Source organism: Balearica regulorum, chromosome 3 (genome assembly GCF_011004875.1).
Source record: "Balearica regulorum gibbericeps isolate bBalReg1 chromosome 3, bBalReg1.pri, whole genome shotgun sequence".
NCBI lineage: Eukaryota > Metazoa > Chordata > Aves > Gruiformes > Gruidae > Balearica > Balearica regulorum.
Window position 1 is genome coordinate 118,097,462 of NC_046186.1, and position 22,470 is coordinate 118,119,931.

The window sequence follows — 22,470 nt, forward strand, 5'->3', positions numbered from 1 at the left end:
GCTGCAGCAGGTACACCTTGAAGCATCAGTGGCTGTGTCATGCTGGAGCACCTCAAAGCATGTGGCCATGGATGAGCCCATGATGGAGCAGATTTATTTCTGAAGGGACTGAAGTGGTTGTGGGTAATAAGGCCATGCTGGAGCAGATATATCTCTGGAGGCATTGTGGCCCATGGGTAAGGCCACACTGGAATAGGTGCACCTCAAAGTGGCTGTGGCTAAGTCTATGCTGCAGTGGGTATACCTCTGGAGAGACTGTGGCTCATAAGGTTCCACTTGGAGCAGGTGCACCCCTATGGGACTGCAGTCTGTTGGTAGGTCTGAGCCAGAGCAGTGGCAAAGGAAGGAGTTCATGGCAATGCTAAACCTATTGCAAGGGGACCAGGTGTGGGGATAGTAATGGAAATATCTTTAAATTGTTATAACCTGAGATTTGAGTATCATGTTACAGGAATTATGATAGCAGGAACCACCTGAACCCATGGAGGACAAGCCTTAAAGAAGCAGTGCAAGTGCTGCGGTGACCTGAGCTGGCTTTTGGTGCCTAGTAACTCCATGCATCACACCTGTCCTGAGTGACACCATCACAGATGGAGCCTAAAGTAATGAACTTTGTGGCCACTGTACAAGGGTGGCCCATAGACTAAGGGAATGCTATCTGCATATTACATCAAAGAATGAGAAGGAGGGTGGTGGTTAATGAGGATGTATTGGATAGTGTGGGACCTGAGCATGACACAAATAGTATGGAATAAGGGGTGGAGAATGTGCTGGTTTTGGCTGGGATAGAGTTAATTTACCTCATAGTAGCTAATATGAGGGTATGTTTTAGATTTGTGCTGAAAACAGCATTATAATACAGGGATGTTTTAGCTATTGCTGAACAGTTCTTACAGAGTCCTGGCCTCTTCTGCCAGGATACCCCACCCCACCAGGGAGTAGGGTAGGCTGGGGGTGCACAAGAAGTGGGGAGGGGATGCAGCTGGGACAGCTGACCCCAACTGACTAAAGGGATATTCCATATCATATGATGTTGTGCTCAGCATGTAAAGCTGGGGGAAGAAGGAAAGGGGAGGATGTTCAGAGCGATGGCGTTTGTCTTCCCAAGTAACTGTTATGTGTGATGGAGCCCTGCTTCCCTGGGGATGGCTGAACACCTGCCTGCCCGTGGGAAGGGGGGAATGAATTCCTTGTCTTGTTTTACTTGCATGTATGGCTCTCGCTTTACCTGTTAAACTGTCTTTATCTCAACCCACAAGTTTTCTCACTATTACCCTTCTGATTGTCCCCATCTTTCCACTTTGGGGGAGGGAACGAGCTAGTGGCTATGTGGTGCTTAGCTGTTGGCTGGGGCAAAACCATGCCAGTGCTATGAGAAGGGGAAAAATGACCACCAGTAAAGCTTTTCTCCGGTTTCGCCTGTCCTATTAACTAACTAAACTTTTTTGCATTTATTCCTGCCACTTACGCTTTATAATGTATACCACGTGCCCTTTTATATCCAAGGGCATGTGGCAGTCCTGCTTGACAGACTGCAGCTCTTTTCCATGCACAGCACAGTCAATCCATGCTGGGTCCAAAGGTTCACATCTAGGCTGTAATTTCCAGCTGCTGGGTTTGTTTCTATGACTTGTTTTTGTTTTTCCTTCTGCCCTTTGCCTCCTATCATGCTTGGAGCCCTTAAGATGCCTCACTCCAAGGAAGAAACAAGATGTTTTCAAGTCGCTGTTCCTGCCAAGGGTGATGACTTTGGCCCGAGGTGTGGACATCCAACCAAATGGAAAGCTGGTGAATGTGACCCGAGCAAAGCAACTCATCCTCTGGCAAGGCACACAGCCTGTGGCAGTGTCTGCTCCATAGAAGCAGTGAGGACAAGAGCTTGGCAGGATTAAGGTAAATAGTTTCAAATTTTTTTATTTATATGGTGAAGAAGACTGTAGAGAGACAGTCATACCCCAAAAGGAATGCAGAAGTAAACAGGCAAGGAGTGTGGGATGGAAGAACCACCTCCTGACCTACCCAGAGCATTAGTGAGTGTTTGCACTGGGATTTAGCAGCACTCTTTCTGTTTCTCAAGCCAGACACCAGTCTGTGGGACCTGTACTCCATCAGTGGATCAGGGCTGGCCAACCTCTTGGCTTTATGAGCCTATGTTCTCCCAGTGACCTGGGCCTTCTGAGGAGCTCTTGGCAGCTCAAAAGCCATGTTGTGCTTGGCCATTTGACCCTCTGCAGCTGTCAGGTGAGACTTTGGCTGGAAAGTCAGCTGCAACCTTGACTGTAATGCTCGTGGGTTTTCTGAGATCCTGCCTTTGTGTTTTCTCCATCTTCTCCTCCTGCTGCCCTCATCCCTGTCTGTGTTGGGGGAAACTCAGTCTCCTCCCTTGGAGGGGCCTGGCCCTGGGTCAATGTGTGCATTGGGGTCACTTCAGCCAGCTTTAGGACTGCTGCTTGCTGCTCCCCTCTTAGCTCTGCTGCATTGACTCTTCTGTGGATGTTGAGAGCAATTTTTTCTTTTGTCCTGGTGCTGCTCTCAATCTGGGTTGCTATCAGTGGTGCTCATGAAACTTGTCCTGTTGAAAGGGCCTGCATATGCAGCTTGCCCAACTCTGTTCCTCTTTGTTTATCGATGGGGCCGTGAATCACGGCATGTCTCTGCTTTCCACAGCCTTGCACAAACATGTGCCTCTTCACAGCTGTCAAGGACCCCTCCTGCTTGTACTTAGCCTGTCTGTGACAAGGGTGTCTGTGGGTGGTTAGTTTAATGATTGACACTACTTCAGCAATCTCTGTTTATGGGTTTTTCAGGACCAAGGAGTGCTCCTGATCCTCCTTATGTTTCCTGGATATTTCATGCCCTTGAAATATGCCACATTATGGAAAGGACATAAAGGCAGTATCAGGTAAGTTGAAACATGGGGCTGGGTCTTACTTTGGTGCTGCAGCTTCATCAAGAGTGACAGGTTTATGTTTGAGCTGACTGTAGATGGCAAGAATTAGGTTGTGTCAACTGAGTGTCTGTGAGACAGGCTTTTATTTTCATGCTGGCTTCAAGTTCCCCTACCAGGTTCAGGTTCAAGCTGAGGAAGAGAGGATCATGGGAGCCTGGCATATTTGCAGATATCTGGGACATCATCTCACCCAAACAGGTCTTTGGGGAGAAAGCACTTGCTCTCCTGTGACACTACTGTCTCTTTTTAGATGCTTTTGTAAGTCCATGGGGCCAAAACTTAAGTAGCTGGTTGGTCTGCTAAACATGTTTGGGTAAAGTGATATAGCCAAATACAAGCTGGTGAAATAGATACAGCTCCCAAAAGTTTGGCTGTAGTTCCTGGGGCTAGTGGTGGTAAAATAGCAATAGAGCTCCACAGCAGCTGTGTGGGAAGGGCACAGGAGACCTCCTGATTTTTGGGCAGGCTGCAGTCTGGACTCAGGCACCAGGCCTGGAAACATAACCCATCTCTGTCTCCCTTTTGCAGGGGTTCAGCAATGCAAGACAGAGCTTTAGCAAAAATAATTTCAATTATGGTGTTGCCTTTGCTTGACACAAGAGGTCAGCCATTGCGGGCAGGGTCTCCTGTGTTGTCTCCACCAGCAGGAGAAACTGCTGGTGCGTTGGGTACTTCCTTTGTAGGAAAGGAAGCAACAATTCATCTTGGTCCTATTTTTTCCAGCCACAGCAGGAGGCATTTTCACTGCTCACAGCTCCAAATATCTCTTCAGCTAATAGCTAGTGAAAAGTGCTCTGCTTTTTTCTTGGGGTCATGCTGCTGGGGCTGCTGTGAGATCTCCAAGGCTGGCTCGCTATCCTTGGCTGCTGCTGTCCTGTTTGCACTGCCCCCCTCTCCTTCCCAGGCACCCAGCCATCTGCATCGGCCTCCCACCCAAATTGCCCAACCTCCTGATGGGCTTTTGGACTGAATTTTGGACAGAGGCTGGTGTCTTGGAGCCCTTGGCTCTGTGGTGGGATTAGTGGCTTGAGCTCAAGTGCTGCTGTGGCGCTCAGCAGCCTAAATAATTTTTTGCTATCCCCAAGTCTAACTGTGTATTAACTAACACAGCCTGGGGAGGGAAAAGGAAAAAACAGTCCAGGGCCTCCCCTTTGCAGCAGGAGAAGAAACAAGTGTGCAGCTTTGCCAGACAATTTTCTCTGTATTGCAGGTTTTGTCATACTTGCTCTGTATGACAGGATAAAAAGAGGGGATTGCAGCCTCCTCTTGATTTTGTTTTTAAAATTAAACTCTACTTTTTACATTTGTCAGTAGGTTTGCCTGGAAACAAACCAACCTAAAAAAGCTTCTTATTAACAAGTTTTTTAAAACTTTTTTTTTGTCTTTAGATTGTGGTACAAATCAGCTTAGCCGTGCAGAGGCAGACACCAGTCTCGCTTCCAGTGATGTAAAGCAGCAAAACCACTGTGTCTTTATCCAGCTCAAATACCTGCTATTCATGTTGTGGTGCAAAGACCATCAGCTGGGGGTGGGGGGGTTTCATCTGCCATCCAGCTTCAGCCAGAGGACTGTGGTGAGACACATGGCAGCAGTGGGAAGTGGTGCTCAGAGATTAAATAGTGGGTTTTGTGGCCTTGGGAAGGTCTTGTGAGGCCGGGGAGGGGCATTTGCCACTGCAGCAGCTGACTGGTGAAGCACCAGGGCCCGTAGGGATGGTTTTCCTCTGGGCTGATGTGAGGCTGAGGAGTAAGGTTGTTTCAGATGGACGGCAGCCTTGCTTACAACTTGCCTGGTAGGAGGGTTGCTGCACTGTGCAGCTTATCTCTGCATCTGGCAGTGGAGCAGCAGAACTGTCTCATGATGGGTCAAGTCATGGTGTTTAGACAGCAAGGACCAAGAGCACCGAATGGCTTGTCAAGAGTGGTTCCACAGATGGACCTGTGTGCGTGCTCACTCTAGTGTGTGCTGGGCACTAATTGCAAGGACTTCACCATGGCAGTCAGCCAGGGATGTTGTCTGATGGCACGTGGGCAACTGTTGGAAAAGCCAGGCGGTGGCATGGGGGTGTGCTATGTGACCTCTAGTCAGTCCCTACCTTTGATCTCGGGGAATGAGCTGACTGAGCTGCTTTGGGAAAGGCCCTCTGCCTCCCTGCTCTTGGATAAAGGATCTTGGATGCTGCTTCCAAACCCCTCTTGGCCTCGTTACCCTCATGTAGTGTGCAGGACCAGGATACCTTGTACTTGGCTCCTATCTTGGTGCCTAGCCCTTGGTGTGTGGCACCTTTTGCAGGGCAAGTGTCTGCCAGCACTGACAGTGACTTTTTTCTCTTTTTTTTTTTCCCTGGCAGGTGCTTCACCACAAAAATGAAATGGAGCTGCACTCAACCACAGCAAAGGATGGCTCTCCCTCCTCCAACTGGGCCTGTGATGGGGACAAGCATTAATTCAGAGGTAGGTGATTTTTTTTTTTGTTGCTGATTGCAGCAGTTCTTTGTGAAGAGGATGGTGAGATGCAGGAGCAGAGCCTGCCTTTAGCTCCATTTTGGGTAAAGAAATGACTGTGTGTGTAAGGTGGCTTTTTACCTCTTAAACAGTGGAATTGCTGTACAGTCCAGTATTACATGAATCTTGGACTATTTCTAGGATCCTTTCTTTTCCTGTCATTACTCTGTAACTACATAGCACTGTCTTGCTTCCCACTGTATTATTTCTGCAGACAGACCTGTGACCCACCAGCCCACATGCAAGAAGGAAAATACTATTGTGTCAAATTGTTGGAGGGGTTTGTTTGGGGTTGTTTTGGAGTGTGGGGGGGTTTCTGTGCATGTTTACTTCTAAGTAGGAAGAGTTTCCATGCAATAAAAGCTGCATTTTGTTGAAAATATGCTCAAGTCATAATAAGTTACTCATGGTTGACTGCTCATGCATTATCTGACTTGGAAAAATTTCCTTATGCCCATTCCAGGCTTTCCAGAGGGACGGGGCAGAGAGAGGAGGCACTGTGTGAGAGCCCCAGCACTTCTGACTGGGGTTAGCCCTGGCATGGGAGGGACTCAATGAGGTCCAGGCTCGCACCTCTGGACAGAAGAGCATGAATTGAGTGACTCTCAAACCTCTGGAGCAAAGTAGGAGCAGGGCTTCTGTCACTGTTGGGTCTGTAAAAGGTGGTTACATAGGATGTGATGCTTCTCAGGCTTTTCCACTTATTAGAAACTGCTAACAAAAGATGATGGAGAATATGTCCCTTCTGTAAGGAAACCTTGTCTTAATTGTGATTTGCAGCAGTACTGGAGGATTGAGGAGCTGTGGAGTGGAGAAATATTTCAGTAGTTGAATGTGTTCAGTGAAAGGGGACCTGTCACATCAGTGGCTCAGAAAAGGGGTGCAATTAGTTGCTCCAAAATGGTACTGTTATATTTTGTAGTGTTAAATATTTTCTGAGTGTTTAGTGATGGCATAATTGTAACAATGTGAAAATATTTATTGTTAAAGTACTGATTCAGCATTCAAGTGACTCATCTTCTGGAGAGTTATCAAGGTGAGAAAATAAACAGGGTGTACAAATAAAAACATATTTCCAGCCCCCCCAGGTGGAGAACCAGACTTGCTGGAGCCCAGCACAGAGCTACTGAGTTGGCAGAGAGAGAGTAATGGGGTCTGATGTAAGAGAGAGTGCAGCAATGTGCTTGCCTGGCACTGACAACTACCAGAGCAAAAGCAAGAGCTGAGCAACTTGCAGAGAACCTGACAGGCATGATAGCTTGTAGTCCAACATTCACTTGAATCAGCTGAGTGATGCTGGGGGCGAGATGGAAGCCTCACAGTTCAATATTGCTTTAGTGAAAGAAGATAAGACCCCTACACCTCTGTACAGAATGCATTTGTTATCAATGCTACTCCCTCCTTGATCAACAATGCAACAAGAAGAGCCAATTGGCACACAATATGGTAACTGAGTTACTCCCGCCTTGTTGAGAGTATGAATCTGGGGTTTAGAATCCTCTGCTGTGAGGATGAGAATTTCAACTGGCTGGATGGGTTGATGAGCCTGGACCTCTCTCCTCCCCAAGCAGGGACACTTCTTTGGTAAGACTTGCACCTCTGACAAAATCAGATGTTACCATGGGACAGTATTGTTAACAAAAGTGCTGAACTATGAACTCAAGCTTGATTTTTTTTTTTGTATAAGTGTATTTATCAATGGTAATTCTGGACTTGTTATATCTGTTGCCTTAATTATTTTTTTCCAACTTTGACCAAGCCATGGCTCTGACAGGTAAACATTGACTTGGAGAAGGGGTTCCACACCTAATCCCTTAGACATAAACTGTTGACCAAATCTAGGGCTAAGAGGGTACCTACCTGCACCTAGCCTCCTCTCTGAGGACTTTAAAAATCAAGGGGCTCCTTTCTGAATTTCATGACTCAATAGAAGGGTCTTTCCTAGCCACATGTCAGACCTCATACTCTTAAGGTAATGTATCACAGGTGATGGTTCTGCATCATGAAAAGAGATTGACTCACCACTATGGTGTGATTGCTGGGGAAGGGCTAGTCTACACAGAAAAGAAACAGGGCCATCCACTGCTGTGGTTATGCCTCTAAGTGCATCACCCTTGCTGGTGGATGTAATTCTAGTCTAAATGGCTGTTTACAATGCCACAAAGAAGAATAATTGTAAAACAATGAAATGAGAATGTGGCTCAATGGTTAGAAATAGTTTGGAAGACTATAACAGTAAAGGCCTAACTAAAGAAGAGGAGGGGAGATAACCCCTTTTGCCTGTCTCCTGTTACAGCTGTGGAAGAGAATCCCTTAGCAGCTGTTCCTGTTAATTCTGCACCATTCCTCATGATTCCCTTTAATTCCCTGCCCCTCCTGTTGGGTCCCTACATCTCCCTGCCTTTTTCCCACCATTCCTCATTATTTCTTGGCATTCACCACTACTTCCTTTGATTCCATGCCATTAACTTCCATTCCCTTCCATTCACTGCAATTCCCCTCAAGACCTTACCAAGCACGACAGGTCCCTGAACTTCCCTTGCCTACTCTTCCATGACAGGCCCTACCATTTGCTGCTATTCCCTGCCATTCATTGCCAATCCCTGCCTATCCCTTAAAGTAGAGGTTGTTTTCTTAAAATGCCTGCCACTATGGGACATGTCCTGCCATTCTCTTAAATTCCCTGTCAGGGAAAACAATTTCTTGGTATTCCCTGCCATTCTCTTATGCCCCTTTAACTTCTGTGCCATTCTCTACACTTTCAAGCCATTTCATGCCATTCTTATACATTCTTTTAAATTCCCTGTAAAATTTCCCCCCCCCCCCCTCCCCCTTGCCATCACTCAAGATTCACTTCACTTCCATGCATGTCCCCTTGGGTCCATGGCATTAACTGCCACTCCTGAGCATTCCTTGGAAATAAATGGCATTAACTGGCATTCCCCAGCATTCCCTACCCTTCCTTGGTATTTCCTGGCAGAAACTAGTAGTCCCTGGCATCCTCTGCCATTTCCCAGTATCAACTGGCATTCCCTGGCATTAGCTGCTATTCCCTGGCATTAACTGCCATTCTCCAGCATTCCCTGGTATTACCTGACCTTCCCCAGCTTTCTCCAGCATAAGTGGCATTCCCTGCCATTTCCCAGTATCAACTGGCATTAACTGGCATTCCCCAGCACTCCCTGCCATTACCTGGCATTCTCCAGCATTTCCCGGCATTCCCTGCCATTCCCCAGTATGAACTGGCAGTCCTTGACTTTCTCCAGCATCAACTGGCATTCCCCAACATTAACTGCCATTACTGAGCATTCCTCAGTATTCCCTGGCATTCCCCAGTATTAATTGGCATTCCCTGCCATTTCCCAGTATCAACTGGCATGCCCTGCTGTTTCCTGGCATTCCTCGGTATTCCCTGGCATTAACTGGCACTTCCCAGTAGTCCCCAGCATTAACTGGCATTCACCACCATTTCCCAATAGCAACTGGCATGCCTTGTAGTCCCCGCCATTGACTGGCATCCCTGACTGCCATTCCCCGACATTAATGGGCATTCCCAGGCATTAACTGCCATTCCCTGGCATTTCCCAGTATCAGCTGGTATTAACTGCCATTCCCCGGCATTCACCAGTGTTAACTGCCAATCCCTGCCATTTCCCAGCATTATCTGGCATTCCTCGCCATTCCCTGGCATTAACTGCCATTCCCCGGCATTCCTCAGTATTAATGGGCATTTCCCAGTATTAACTGCCAGTCCCTGCCATTCCTGGGCATTAACTGCCATTCCCTGCCGTTAATTGCCATCACTCAGCATTCCCTGCCAGTGCCTGGCCTTAACTGGCATTCCCAGGTTTTGGTTGGCCTTTCCTGGCATTAACCACCATTCCCTGTTTTTTCCCCCTCGCCCTTCCTCACGACTCCTTTTGCTGTTCACTGCCATTCTTACACTACTTTTAATCCCCTTTCCGCCACGCCCCGACACTGCCTGCTGTTCCCTCCAATATCTTCGCGTACCTGCCCTGCCCGTCTCGTTCATTCCCTGCCAGCTCTGTCCATGGAGGGCGCACACAGACACACACACAGAGACACACGCGTGTGCGTCCCCATGGCAGGAGGGGCTCTGTCCCCACACACTGCGTGTGCCTGGGATGTACGCAGGCCACTACACCCCGCACCTAAAAGTGCACACCTCTTTTTTTTAACATGTAAACATACACACAGAGTGCATATCTATACAGTAGGTGTACAATGTGTGCATAGATGTACACAGATTGACTCTTTGTATATATGTAACATATGTATACAGCATCAAGTCAATGTATAGCATGTATATCTACATAAAGCGTTATTTCTATTATATATATACTCTGTACGCTCTCATCTCTCACACTTCCCATAGATCAGCACAGTATCTACAGATGCCATGTTTAAGCATCCAGTATATGCTGTGTGTATTTATTTAGTACGTGTATATATGTGTGTGATGCATACATATAAGGTCTGTACAGTACGCACTATATACTCTAGACTATAGTATATAGCACTTATGCTTTATAGAGTATAAACCACAGATTTCAATGATATAGTGTCTCCTATAATGCATGTACTACACCATGCAGCACATGCTATGTTATATAGTACAAGTTATACTGTATACATCATCTAGCAAATACTCTTTGTATATAAATTTCCTCAGTAACACCTAGTGTGCCGTGCATATTCTATAGTATACATGTGGATTCCATATATATGGGCATAATGTTCAAGCGACGAGAGCTGCTACAGAGGATATGTATATATAATTTTTTTCTCTCAATTTTATTAAAATGGATATACTACATCATAAAACAATCTACAACATAATATCATGCCATATATATAATACACAATATAGATTGTAGTGCATACATAACGTGTTTATACTAAATTGTATACACAGTGTAAGCTTTGCTATATTATTTACATGTCAAGTATTATATAGGAATAGTACACATCAGAATATTATAGGATAGTGACTATTTACTACATGTATTATTCTGTTGTACAGATACAGTGTCTGTTACATATATACTACATAAAATGCCACTAAAAGGATATTGTTGTAGACTATACTTTGCCACATATCATACATTGACTATTAAACAGTATATAGGATGTTATCTAGAATATGTGCTCTGTAACACAGTATTTGTAGTAGAGAGCTGGTGTATATTATCTCCATACTAGACGGTACCTGTAGCTTACATAATATTTACATACAACTTATTATATATTTAGTTTACATTACAGCCTTTACCTGTATTGTTTACAGAGTGTATAAAAATGACTTTGATCTACAATAATTTTTCTATAGAGTACACAGTTCATCTAATTGAATTAGATATAGTATATGTACAGTATATAACAACATACACCATACTGTCTAAAATATATTAACTACACACCATCGAATATATAGTATACAGTAAACATTATATAATAGTAAAGTAAGTACTAAGTGGCTAAGCCACTATCTATCATATTTGAGAAGTCATGGCAGTCCGGTGAAGTTCTTACTGACTGGAAGAGGGGGAACATAACCCCATTTTTAAAAAGGGAAAAAAAGACGACCCGGGGAACTATAGACCAGTCACAGTCTCACCTCCATGCCTGCCAAGGTCATGGAGCAGACCCTCCTGGAGACTATGCCTAGGCACATGGAAAATGAGGTGATTGGTGAGCGCCAACATGGCTTCACTAAGGGCAAATGGTGCCTGACAAATTTGGTGGCCTTCTAGGCAGATGAGGGAAGAGCAGCTGATGTCACCTACCTGGACTTGTGAAAAACATTTGACACCATCCTGCATGATGCCCAATCCCTGGCAGCGTTCAAAGCCAGGTTGGATGGGGCTTTGGGCAACCTGGTCTAGTGGAGGGTGTCCCTGCCCATGGCAGGGGGGTTGGAACCACATGGGCTTTAAGGTCCCTTCCAACCCAAACCATTCTGTGATTCTATGCAATCCAGAATATATACCACAGCATATATTATGTAGTGTACATGCTACTCTATATACTACATCTAATATTCTATATTAGAGCATATACTATCTAAATAATGTATTTTAGCTGAATTATCATGCAACTATATAAATATGAATGCATTAAAAAAAGAAGGCCAGAGGTGATAGAGCGGCCAAGAGGAGCCTCCTCATCGCAAGAGACCAGGGTCAACATCGGTGCCTGGACTGTCCCCACGCTTGGCGTGGAGCATTCCCAGGATGAGGTGCTCCTGGCCCCAGGTCTCCCAGCCGCACGTGAGTTCCCCTGCTGCTCTCCTCAGGGTGCCTGAATTGACCCGAGCACCGTGACGAGGTGCTGCACCACCCGTAACGGCACAGATGTGCTTGAGCTGCTCACCTCTCCAATTTCCCTTTCGGGTGCAAAAATAAACATAATCCCCCTCTGGTGCAGAGATGATGTGACTTGCAGGGCAGAGAAGGGAATTTTAGGGATGCCCTTTGGATTGCTGCTTGGTTCGTGGGTCTTTGCTGCTCATGTTGACCGTCTTGCGATTTGATCTGTGCACCGTTGTTCTCTGAAAGTCATTGCAATTTTATTTCAAAAATAATTTCCTGGCTTGCTGGGGGGGGGTGGGGGGGGTAATAGAAAAAAAAAATTAAAATTCAAGTTTAGGTTTACATATCCCATCCAGAAGGACTCCTCTAGCAAGCAGCTGCTCGTAAAGCTGGTGTGAAAGGAGCAGGTGTTGGAAGAACACGGCACAGACCCAGCTGGCTCCTTGGACTCTGCAAGACACCGCAGCAGTGGTTGCACTGCTTCCCAGGCTTGCGCTGAAAAATGTTAATAAAAGCTTGCTCCTTTCTTGCCCACATTGCACTAGTTTGCGACAGCGAGGTCACTCTCGCTGGGCTTGGCTTCCTTGTTGCTTTCCATGAGCACTCGTGTTGACCAAACACCATTTCTAAGGGGTAGGGGAGGGCTTTTCTCTCTCCCCCCTACTGAATGCCATTTTTTTCTGATGAAAACCAAACTTGATTGCAATTCTGTCATCTTGGTGGTACCGTTTCTAGGTGAAATATGTCCAGATACATCAGGATGGACTATAGAAACCTATACTGTAGGAGCATTTAGGTTGACTGGGCGCTGTTTCCCCTCCAATCTCACAGCGGTCCCAGGACTCTCTCGAGTACGCTTACCTGGCATCACGAGAGTCCTGCAAAGCTCCTCTAGCACCGCTCTCTCCAAAAGCTTGTTGAACTCATTGAAACAAAGCTTACTTCAGCTCAGAGGACGAATGCAGCCGCTGGGGTTGTGGACCTCCCTCGCACTAGACAAGCTGGATTCAGAGCCGTCTTTGGGCAACACGTGCCTTCGCATCGGGAGCAATGGGAATGTGGAAATGTTCAGCGGCAAATGCAAATGCTCACCCCGCTTTCCAACATCAACTGAGCACACGTGCTCCTGCTCTTCTACTGAGGAGAAGGTGATGCTCAATATGTTTAACCCTGGGAGAAACCTCACCTGACTCACACAATCAAGTGCCCCCCCAAGCAACGAGCCCCGAGCTGCCACCAGATGGAGCATCCTCCCCGAGTACCTCCTCCACTGGCTGTGTTTTCATCAGGACTCTTTTTTTTTTTTTTCTTTCTTTTTCTTCTACAGGAATTCATTACAATAAATGTTTTATCAGTGATTTCCAAAGGAATTAATGGTGATTTGCCACTTTAAGGGGTTGCCGATAATTCTAATGGAACGAGAAATTAGAGTATTTAAATGTCTCCTAACACTTTTATTTCAGGGGAAAAAAAAAAAAAAGCCCAACCCCAAGACTAATTAAAATCCCAAAGCACAGTTTTCACCCTACGAAATAGATCAAGGTCATAAAGACCCCTTCGGAGGCATCTGTGCAAGAGGAGAGGGGGGTGGGGAATCAAAGCCAATTAAAAGCATGCACATGGCCCTCTGAGGACTGGCAGGTTCGCACGGAAATCCTAAAAGACAACCCGAATCCTCTGGGAGAATCTCTCTGAGAAGGCTGAGCTGGGAAAGTGGTAACCGGGCCTCTGCTTCTGTAGACTTAGAGTGACTTCTGATGTTACCAGCTCAGCAAAAGACTTCCCCAGGCACAAACCTACCACTTTTACAAACAAGACATGGAAGGGAGGTGTCAATCTGGCCAGCAGCAACAGAGGTATAATTAAGGACAGTTTATCACCCATCTCCTCCTAGCAGACTCACTCGCTCTTTGCCTAACTCATAGCATTTGGACAAACACACTGCTGCAAGGGGCTGAGCAGCCTCAAACATGTGCCCTTCTTCATCCTCCAAAACCACGGTGGTTTTCCTCTTGACCCTGTGCTATTCAAAAAGAGTGGGACAGACAATACTTGCTCCTACATGAGAAATGAATTAATTTTTTTCCTTTTAAACACATACAACCTGCCCTAGACAAAAACGTTCCCTTGCAGCAGAAACAGGCTACAGCATGGGGAAAGCTGTGCCCTCCTCCTATGCTGCACAGTTCGTGAGATGATACAGTGAAAACAGAGTTCTTGATGAACTGAATCCAACGAGATGCTGTGTTACAGCTAGTGCTGGTATTTCTCTGAGGTTAGCTCACTGCTACTAAGACTATACATGACAGTTGGGTCCTTTTTGCTGGAAAAAGGCAGGCATTCCCCACTGCCACGTGTCCCCTGTGCCTTGTCCTCTTCCATTCGGCTGTCAAAGGGTTGCAGGCAAGGAAAGGTCAAATTTCAGAGAGGGAATCCATTTGTCGGAGAGCTTTGAACACACAGAGCCAGCCCCCTAACTTCGGTTATCAACAATTAAATCCTTGGTCTTGGGTAAGAAGAGCAAGGCAGGGTCGGTACAAGTGTTTTCATTTGTGCCGGTGCCACGGGAAGAAAAAAAGCTACCTGCCCGATCTTTGCAGTATCTTCTACCCATTCAGCCTTGAAATAAGCGACGGCAGAAAGGGCAGATAAGATCTAGCGTACACTGCGTGTTCTCTACAATACCTATGGATTGCCTATGTATAGGAACGGTCTTTGACAGATGATGGGTGCCGGGGATTTAGTACTGGTACAACTGCCGGGATGGGTTTTGTAACATCTCTGGTGCAGCGACGAGACCGCCCAAGCGACCTTTTCCCCTCCAAGCTGCAAAGCCCTCGTTCTTACCTTTTGGTGATGCCATCCAGAAGTCCCCCCGAGGTATCCGCTTCTCACAAGACTCCGCCATCAAGTGAATGATAAATTTAAACGAGGACCCGGCTGCGCATGCTGGTGGTCGCACGTCCAAACCGAAACACTGACAACCCAATCGACCGCTGCACGATCAGCACGGTTAGGAGGGAACAAACAGATAAGCAGCATCGCCTTGTCTTCAGGACAAGCTTTATTAATGTTTTGCTTTAGCAAACATCATAGTATGAAGGCATCAGTTCTTTAAGTTTTCCAACGCATGGCACAGACAAAAGGAAAAACAGCAGACTCGGAGGTAAATTCAGCACGTAAGTAACAGAGTAACAGAAGAGGCATGTGTTAACAGGTATAGCTGCTAGACCATCTACTAGAAGACATTTTGCAAGCAACAGTCTACATTTCTTTGCATTGAAGTAAAAACATATTTTTGGATTGAGAAAATTACCTTTTTTAATTTTTTTAATTTTTTTTTTATATTTTCCTTTATATCACAAATGTCAGGGTAAGGCAAATCCTGGATGAATCACATGGTAAAAACCCCTATTCCCCGAGAAAATAGATCCACATACTCTGTTAAGTTTGTCATTTTAAAAGCAAAGCCAGCATGCACTGCATATAGAGAAAAGTTGGTTGGTTGTTTTGTCGGATTTTTTGTTGGTTTTTTGTGTTTTTTTCTCTCCATTTTTATTCAAGTACCTAAAGCAGAACAGTGTTAATTCACAGAAAGGCTTTCTCAGTGCTTTATAGAAAGATTGACAATTAGCTGCAGCGAAGGTGTGACCCACTATTACAGAATCTGTCTCAGACATCCCCTTTGGATGTCTGTATGGAAGGAAACCCATTCGTCATCGGAGCAGTCACCAGCCCGAGGAATATTGTGCCTAACGGCAGGGATGAGCACTTTCAGACATAGGAGAAACAACGATCAAGCAGGGCCTGATACTTTGTATGCAAATACCAGCACCAAAGGGCTGCTATTACCTTTACCAACCTACCGCAAACACATTTCAGGTTTAAACCAAAATCCTTGACATAAATTCCTATGGGGTGATTTTCGGTCTGATGCTTGCTCTTCTACAAAACGAGCTCCCTGCATTTCTGCAGCTCCAGCAGGAGCGGCGGTGACTGCATCGAGGGGCATGGTCCAGCCTCAACTAAAACTCAGCTGAAAAAACTCACAGAGCCAAACCGTACTCACTTTATGACTAGTGAAAAACCCCAACAACTCAAACCAAAGCCCACCTGAAGATAGATAGATACAGACGTGGCTGCACATTGTCCTGTAAGGACTTTACTCCTACCTTTCCTCACTTTACACTTCCTACCTGGGCTTCACGCTTTGCCGCTGCATCCTCGGGCAAACGGTTCATGGTGTCAAAGACTCGCTGCTGTTCAAGGACCAAGGGTAAATGAAAAGCACAATGAAATTACTGTCAGGCTAGAGAGTGTCTGATGTGACGCATCTGAGCAGTTCATTTTTTTTAAAAACTATTGGTCATTCTTCACAAGGAATTTAAGGAGTCTTTGTCTCCTTGCTGAACCGTCGCATCTCGGCAGCCAGCCTCCTGCGGAGCTCTCCCTTCGGCTCCCTCGCTAAAACCGAGGCTGGCGATGGCGAGAGGGACATCCGATACGCGGCTAAGGGCAGCCTACAACTTCCTTAACGCTCCCCGTGGGGAAGCATGACAGAAACAAGAGCAGAGCTAGATTCAGGGGACTGGATACTCCACAGACTGAAGTTACCACAGCTCTGCCGGGCTCTGTTCGCTCCGGCTGAGGACCTGTCCGCCTCCGATGTCCTTGGCATTTCGCACAGCTCGAAGTTGAGCTTGCCGAGTTCACTCCCAGCCCTGCGGGGCCAGTTCCCTCACTTACCAAGATGCAGGGAGCCCTTCAAATCCTGGTCTTTTCACAGCAACTGCACAGAAGGGGAATTGAGAGGAGAGACACTCAATGCATTTATTCCCCTTCCTCCCAAAGTATTTATCCACTCCTGCTCCACCTATTACGACAGGCTGTTTCAATCAAAATCACCCAGTATGGAAAATGTACAGGAACGTACAGGTTGCACACCACGTAGAGGTACGACCCGCGAGGCCTCCCACTGTAAAACTGCAATTGGCTGGAAACAAGGTGAAGGCATAGCAGGGGAAAAAAAATAAAAATCCACATCCCAAAAGACATGTCCTGTCAAGCATGACCCCGAGGATGGGAAAGAAAAGCAGAAGAGACACCTCAAAGGGAACAAGGAGACCCTTTCAAGGGTGCTCCAAGGAAAACAAGGGCTAGAGGAGTCCAGCAAATTTAGGTAAACTTAGCAGTATTGTAAACCCAGTTCATAGGCTTATGTCAGCTCATTTGCTCCTTCCACAGTCGATCCAATTCAGTTATGCATCCACTGATACCCCAGGAGAAATGGGTGATGAAGAAGATCCTTGAGATCTTTTCTGGCGCTAGCGTCACCTGGGTTAAAACACCACAGGAGTCGGCAGACAAAAATACGCTTCTGATGCCACCAGAAGCAAACGTGCTGGAGCTGCACATAGGGAGATAGATAGGGGGCTGCCTTTCCAGGGGCCATACTCTCTGGGTGAAATCTGGGGCTTTTCTTGTTTTCCTTTCTAATCCGTGTTTGTCCTGATGCCCTTTTGAATTAACCTGCAGCTGATGGCAGCCATCAACTGCTGTAGCCAGCGCTAGGTGCGTTAGGGTCACATTTGACTCACTGTTACACCAGCAGACGATTTATCACCAAACCTACTCTAGCTGGGACAAACCCAGGTCACAGGAAGATAGATATACATCTTACCTTGTTTTTTACTTTTTTTTTTTTTTTTTTTAGCCTGCTAGTAAATAACTATTTTGGGCCTCACAGATATTTGGAGGGGAAAAAAAAGAACAGAATCAATTACTCTGCTTAAAAATCATTAAAATTATTTTCAGCAGCATTTTAAAATACTGTTTGTAGCACATCACACCCTGGACACAGGTTGCGTGCTCTTCCATCAAGTGTATTGTCTATCGGTTTCAGTTACAGCACGGTTGGGAAATGTTTGTGAAACCCTTTTGTTCCTTTTCTAAAAATTTCAGTGCAGCATTTGCTGGCAGAACAATTGACATATGGTGAGACATTCTTATCCAAATAACTGTTAATTGCTTTTTAAAAAAAAAAAAAATTAAAAAAAAAAAAGAATAAGTCATGCATATGCAGTAGAAAAATATAATGAGGGCTCACACAAGGTACAGTGCGAAGCTGTTAAAGCCGGGAGCCGTATTTAAAGATGCCTTGAATGCAGAATGCCTGTCACCCTCCGTCACTCGCAGGCTCACGGAAGTATCTGCTGCCTACCTGCACCCGAAGGTCATACTTACGGCACTGATTTTGAGGTGTGCGGAGCTAACCAGAAAAGAGCAGGACTGATTTGGGGCGCCGGCTGCGTGAGGCCACGCGTGTTATTCGTGTGTTGGACCCACAGAGGGGCACGACACAGCGTAGGCTGGTCACGGTGGAGCTTTCCCATGCCAGAGAGAAAGGCGAAGGGCAGAGCCACGGGCCGTCCCGAGGCACCAGGATGACGGAGTTAATGCACAAATCCTGCTTCCAGCACGTGCTCAAGGGAATCCCGCCAGCGCCTCTTCTAGCAGCCAGGGTTCGGACACAGCGAGCTGCCGATCGACGAGCCTGGAGGTGGGCAACATGCGGGGCTGTCTCTGTCAATATTTCTGAGATTTTTGGAGAATCTAGTCTTTCAAATCCCTAGCACAAGGGGGGGTGTTTGTTTATCAGTGTGTGTGGATTATAATCCTTTGTGGCAGTTCATATTCTCGAAGCCAATCTCCGTTTATATCCTAGGGAACAGTTTTAAAAAAAGGGGAGGGGCAGGAGGAGAATAAGCTGGCTCCCACAGGTTGCCTGCAGACAATACCATAACTGGGAAAGATGATAAAGATGCTAGAAAAGGGGGGTGGGGGGGCCTGCAAACAGGCTGCTGATGCTATGATGCAGGAGCAGAAGAGACCCAATATAAGACAGGGACTCATGGTTCAGAAGAAACTGTTGTAATTGCAGGGATAATTTCAAAACATTGTTAGAACTGGGAAGTTATGTTTCTTTCCAACAGACTTACAGAATGAAATGCAATGAAGAACAAAGAGAAATTAAAGCAAAGAGTCGTTTCCCCAAAGCTCCCTCCCTCCCAACCCGTGGAGCATCTCTGCGTGCTCATTTCTGCCAAGAACGATGCTGTAGGATGTCAGTGCCTGCCCGTCAGGTTTCCTTGGGTCTCTCTTCTCCTGCATCCTTCCTTCGCTGCAGCAGGGGAAAGAAAAGAAGGAAAAAAAAAAAAAAAGGCTAAATTTCAAATGTCTGCACAGAACCCAGGTCTCATCTTTCTAGCACAGATGCCTACGGTTTCTCTTTCTGTTACACGTGCAGCGTGCATCTGTGTCACACGGTTTATATATAACAGCCACTAATATCTCTCCAGCAAATTGGCTGCGCTCATTAGGGTTTCTTGGTCTTCCATAGCACCGTGTTACCTAGCTGGACATCAGAGGCCCCCAGCTCTGGTGGGTGCTTTGGTGCTAGACCGCAGAATGTACATGAAAAACAACGCATTAAAATACTAAACATAGTAAGCAGAGGGATCTCCTCAGCTCTGAAAGACCCTAGTGAGACTCTTTGAAGTTTAACAGGCTGATCAATCCTCCCCAGGGACCGGTCCTTGCAATTAAAACAGCGGCAACAGGGTCGGGAAGACTTCGGAACAGAGCTGCGAAGGATTCGATGCCTGCTTCTAATCTTGTGCATGCCATTAAAATGCCGGGCAAAACATGGTGCGCCCCGGCTTGGGCCCCTTTGCTTCAGAGAGGTGCGGGCAGAGCCAGGTCTTGCAGTGAAAGTGAAGAGATTTATTATTTGATTGCTAATTGTGGTATTATTCCTGTGAACTCTGCCTTCATAAAGTAAAACCGACTCCAGCCCAAAACATTCACAGATACTCATTTCCACGGGAAAACGCAGCGTGAAACACAGGCTCACTACAGGCTGCGGGAAAGCAGTAATAACCGCCAGACATATTTTCTTAAACTCAGGAAGGGTATTAACCTTTCCAAGTATTTTTAACAGCAAGGATTTCATTAGTTCCTCTTCCTTTTTTGATCGAACAGAACATATGACCAGAAGCTAAGGGAGGGGGAAGGAAGAGTTGTGGAAGCCGTATTTTCACGGCGCCGGCGCCTCCTAGTTTTGCTGCAGTACTTTTTACCAGGGACCCCATCAGGCCTATTTCTCACTCCAGCAGTACGGCAGCACGTCGTCTATATGCTGACGAGGACAAAGGGCTACGCTCGGTAATAAGACCTTGTATTTTAAATCTCTGTGATACAGCTGCCGCTGTTGTAAAGCCGCTATGTTTGGTCTTGAGCTGCATGAAATCCCATTACAAGCATAAATAACCCATCTTGCTGTATATGATATTGGCATCTCACGATAACCCCGCGCCAAAGGAAGCGCCACGCATTAATGCTTACAACTACTTTTGAGAGAGAAACGGCAACAGCATCTTGTAATTAGGGATGAACCTGGGACTTCTGTCTACCAAATTATTCCTTTTTATCTAGGGGCGAGGATGTTTATGCCTACGACAAACTCTGCGGCAACAACCACCATTGCACGCTCCTGCCGTAGCACTATCATTTAGCATATAAAGTTATAAAAAGCTTCAAAAGGCAGCAGAGCTCCAGAAGGCAGCTCGCTGACTTTGCCTTGTGTTTCAGCAGTATCGCTACAAGTGACGTTAGGCATCGGAGAGCCAAGGGCGATAAACCCCTCGTGACGTGAACCTGTTGTTCCCAGAATACAGATCGTACAGAACTGAGCCTGGTTCCAACCGGCATAAATTGCCTGTCATTTTCCTAAGCCATGCCAAAAATTGTTCACTCGGTTACTCTTCTGTTGCTTATCTCGGTGCTGTCTTGCCTTCTGATGATCTAAGACCGTGCACTGTCTAAATCCATTACAGTTGCAGACTGCTACTATAATATTTACTTGACAAATCAAGTCTACTTGATATTTTCATTTTTTGGTGTAATATGGGCCACATTAGACAATTTCTTTTTGTTTCTATTCTGGGTTGTTTTGTTTTTTTTAATCCTACCTTTAATTAAGGTCATTTTAAAAGTTAGTTTTCGAACAGAAACTGAACGGAAATTGTGTGCGTGTGTGAAATAGCCATAAAGGTCTTACCTGTTACTTAAGCTTCCCGGCCCGTTTCTGTAGGATCATTTATACTTTCAACTTGACTATTCATTTCAGCTGAAAACAAACAGAGATGGTCATCAAATTCTATTCGTGATACTTGTTAAGTTTATCATGTCGAGTAATAACCGCTCCTAACCCAAAGGGGGCGTTTATTGCCTTAAAAATTCTATGCCGTAAATCCGCAAAGAGGTCTCTTAGGCCAGCCATCCTCACCTGCGGTTCCACGGAAACCCCGACGCGCAGTCCTGCCAGGGTGTAGGCTTCAGCATCGCTAGAAATGCGAGCCTCTGGATCTACATTTTCCCTTTGGTCCGCATCCACCCGGTTCGACTTTGGTGCCCAACTGAGGTGCCCAGCTCAAGAGCTCAATGACCCTCCTGTGTCGCTGTAGGCCACAGGCAGAGATATAGGTACCTCCAAAAGGTGATTTAGAGCTTCGCTGGGCTAAGTGGTCTCGATCCTGCGATTCGAACATCTGCAGGGTTCTGACAAAGTCCCCGGCAGGACCCAGGGCTGAGCTGTGGCCCGAACGCGGATCCATCTCCAGTTACAGAGACGCTGCCGCTGCCTCCAGCTGTCCTTGAACTGCAAATTGCTGGAGCCTGGGAGAGGATTCGGGGGCAACATCGCTATACCCCTGCATGTACTAGTTCGCTTGTGTACTATCCATTTACAAAACCAATCTTTTTTTTTTTCATTTAAAATTACTAAAAAATAAGAAATAATTTAAATAGAAGGCTTAAACTCATTGCAGCGTGACCTTTGACAAAAGTATCATCTAAACTACGGCAGGTGCGATTGCTCCTATCTAGGCTAAATATAAAAGGGTTACTTCAGCACGTGCATTTTTTTTTAAGATTAGTATTTAGTATTTGTTCTGCAATGAATTTGAATGAAGCCATTTATATTGAGACCTTTCTTCTTTCTTTAACCTTGCTTTACGTTGTGGTATCTGCAGATTACGAGTCATTTGACATGGGTGACAGCGAAAAACCTCAAACCTGAATGGGAGATTTGGAAACTAAGGGAAGATGGGAGGGGGGAGGGAAACCCCCCTCCAAAATCAATAACTATGAGCCAGGCAGTATGATCTCTTTCTGAGTCAATACCATGTCAATACACCTGTTAGGGTTTTGATGAATTATTTGTAAATTATTCAGCATCCATATGCAGAACAGATACCATAATGGCTTCCTGGATGTATGCAATGAATAACAAGAAAAGTATCCGCTCCTGATTACGGACCTCTGATGCACATCGCATTTAGCGATGTTGTGTTCTTTACCCACATTTGCATAGCAAAGACAGGATGCTTAATAAAAAAATCATTAAGGGAAGGCTGCTGCACACTGACAACAGCAGCCCTGCTCAGCCTCGTTATGCCGTCCAGTTTCACTGGCTGGGTTTTCTGAAAATACCGTAAGGCTTCACTCACGTTTTACAGAGATGTCCTGCAAAATAAAGCTTGATTTGAAACTTGTGGTTAGGCTGTCTCAGCAGCCCCGATCCACCTCCTTCCCCGTCCTTTATTTTTGGCTACGAGCAGTTGAC

At 46.0% G+C, this 22,470-nt stretch overlaps 1 protein-coding gene across 1 annotated transcript in view; it reads right to left on the reverse strand.

The window, feature by feature from the left end:
* Positions 1 to 17,825: 17,825 nt before the first annotated feature.
* MACROD2 (mono-ADP ribosylhydrolase 2) overlaps positions 17,826 to 22,470 on the reverse strand; it is an 889,996-nt gene continuing 885,351 nt past the window's right edge. Inside the window, exons 19-20 of the mRNA XM_075749758.1 lie at positions 20,905 to 20,973; positions 17,826 to 18,961 (exon numbers count right to left, since the gene is read on the reverse strand). Coding sequence (XP_075605873.1) covers positions 20,912 to 20,973 — 62 coding nt within the window. The 3' untranslated portion in view covers positions 17,826 to 18,961; positions 20,905 to 20,911. The remainder of the gene's footprint in view (positions 18,962 to 20,904; positions 20,974 to 22,470) is intronic.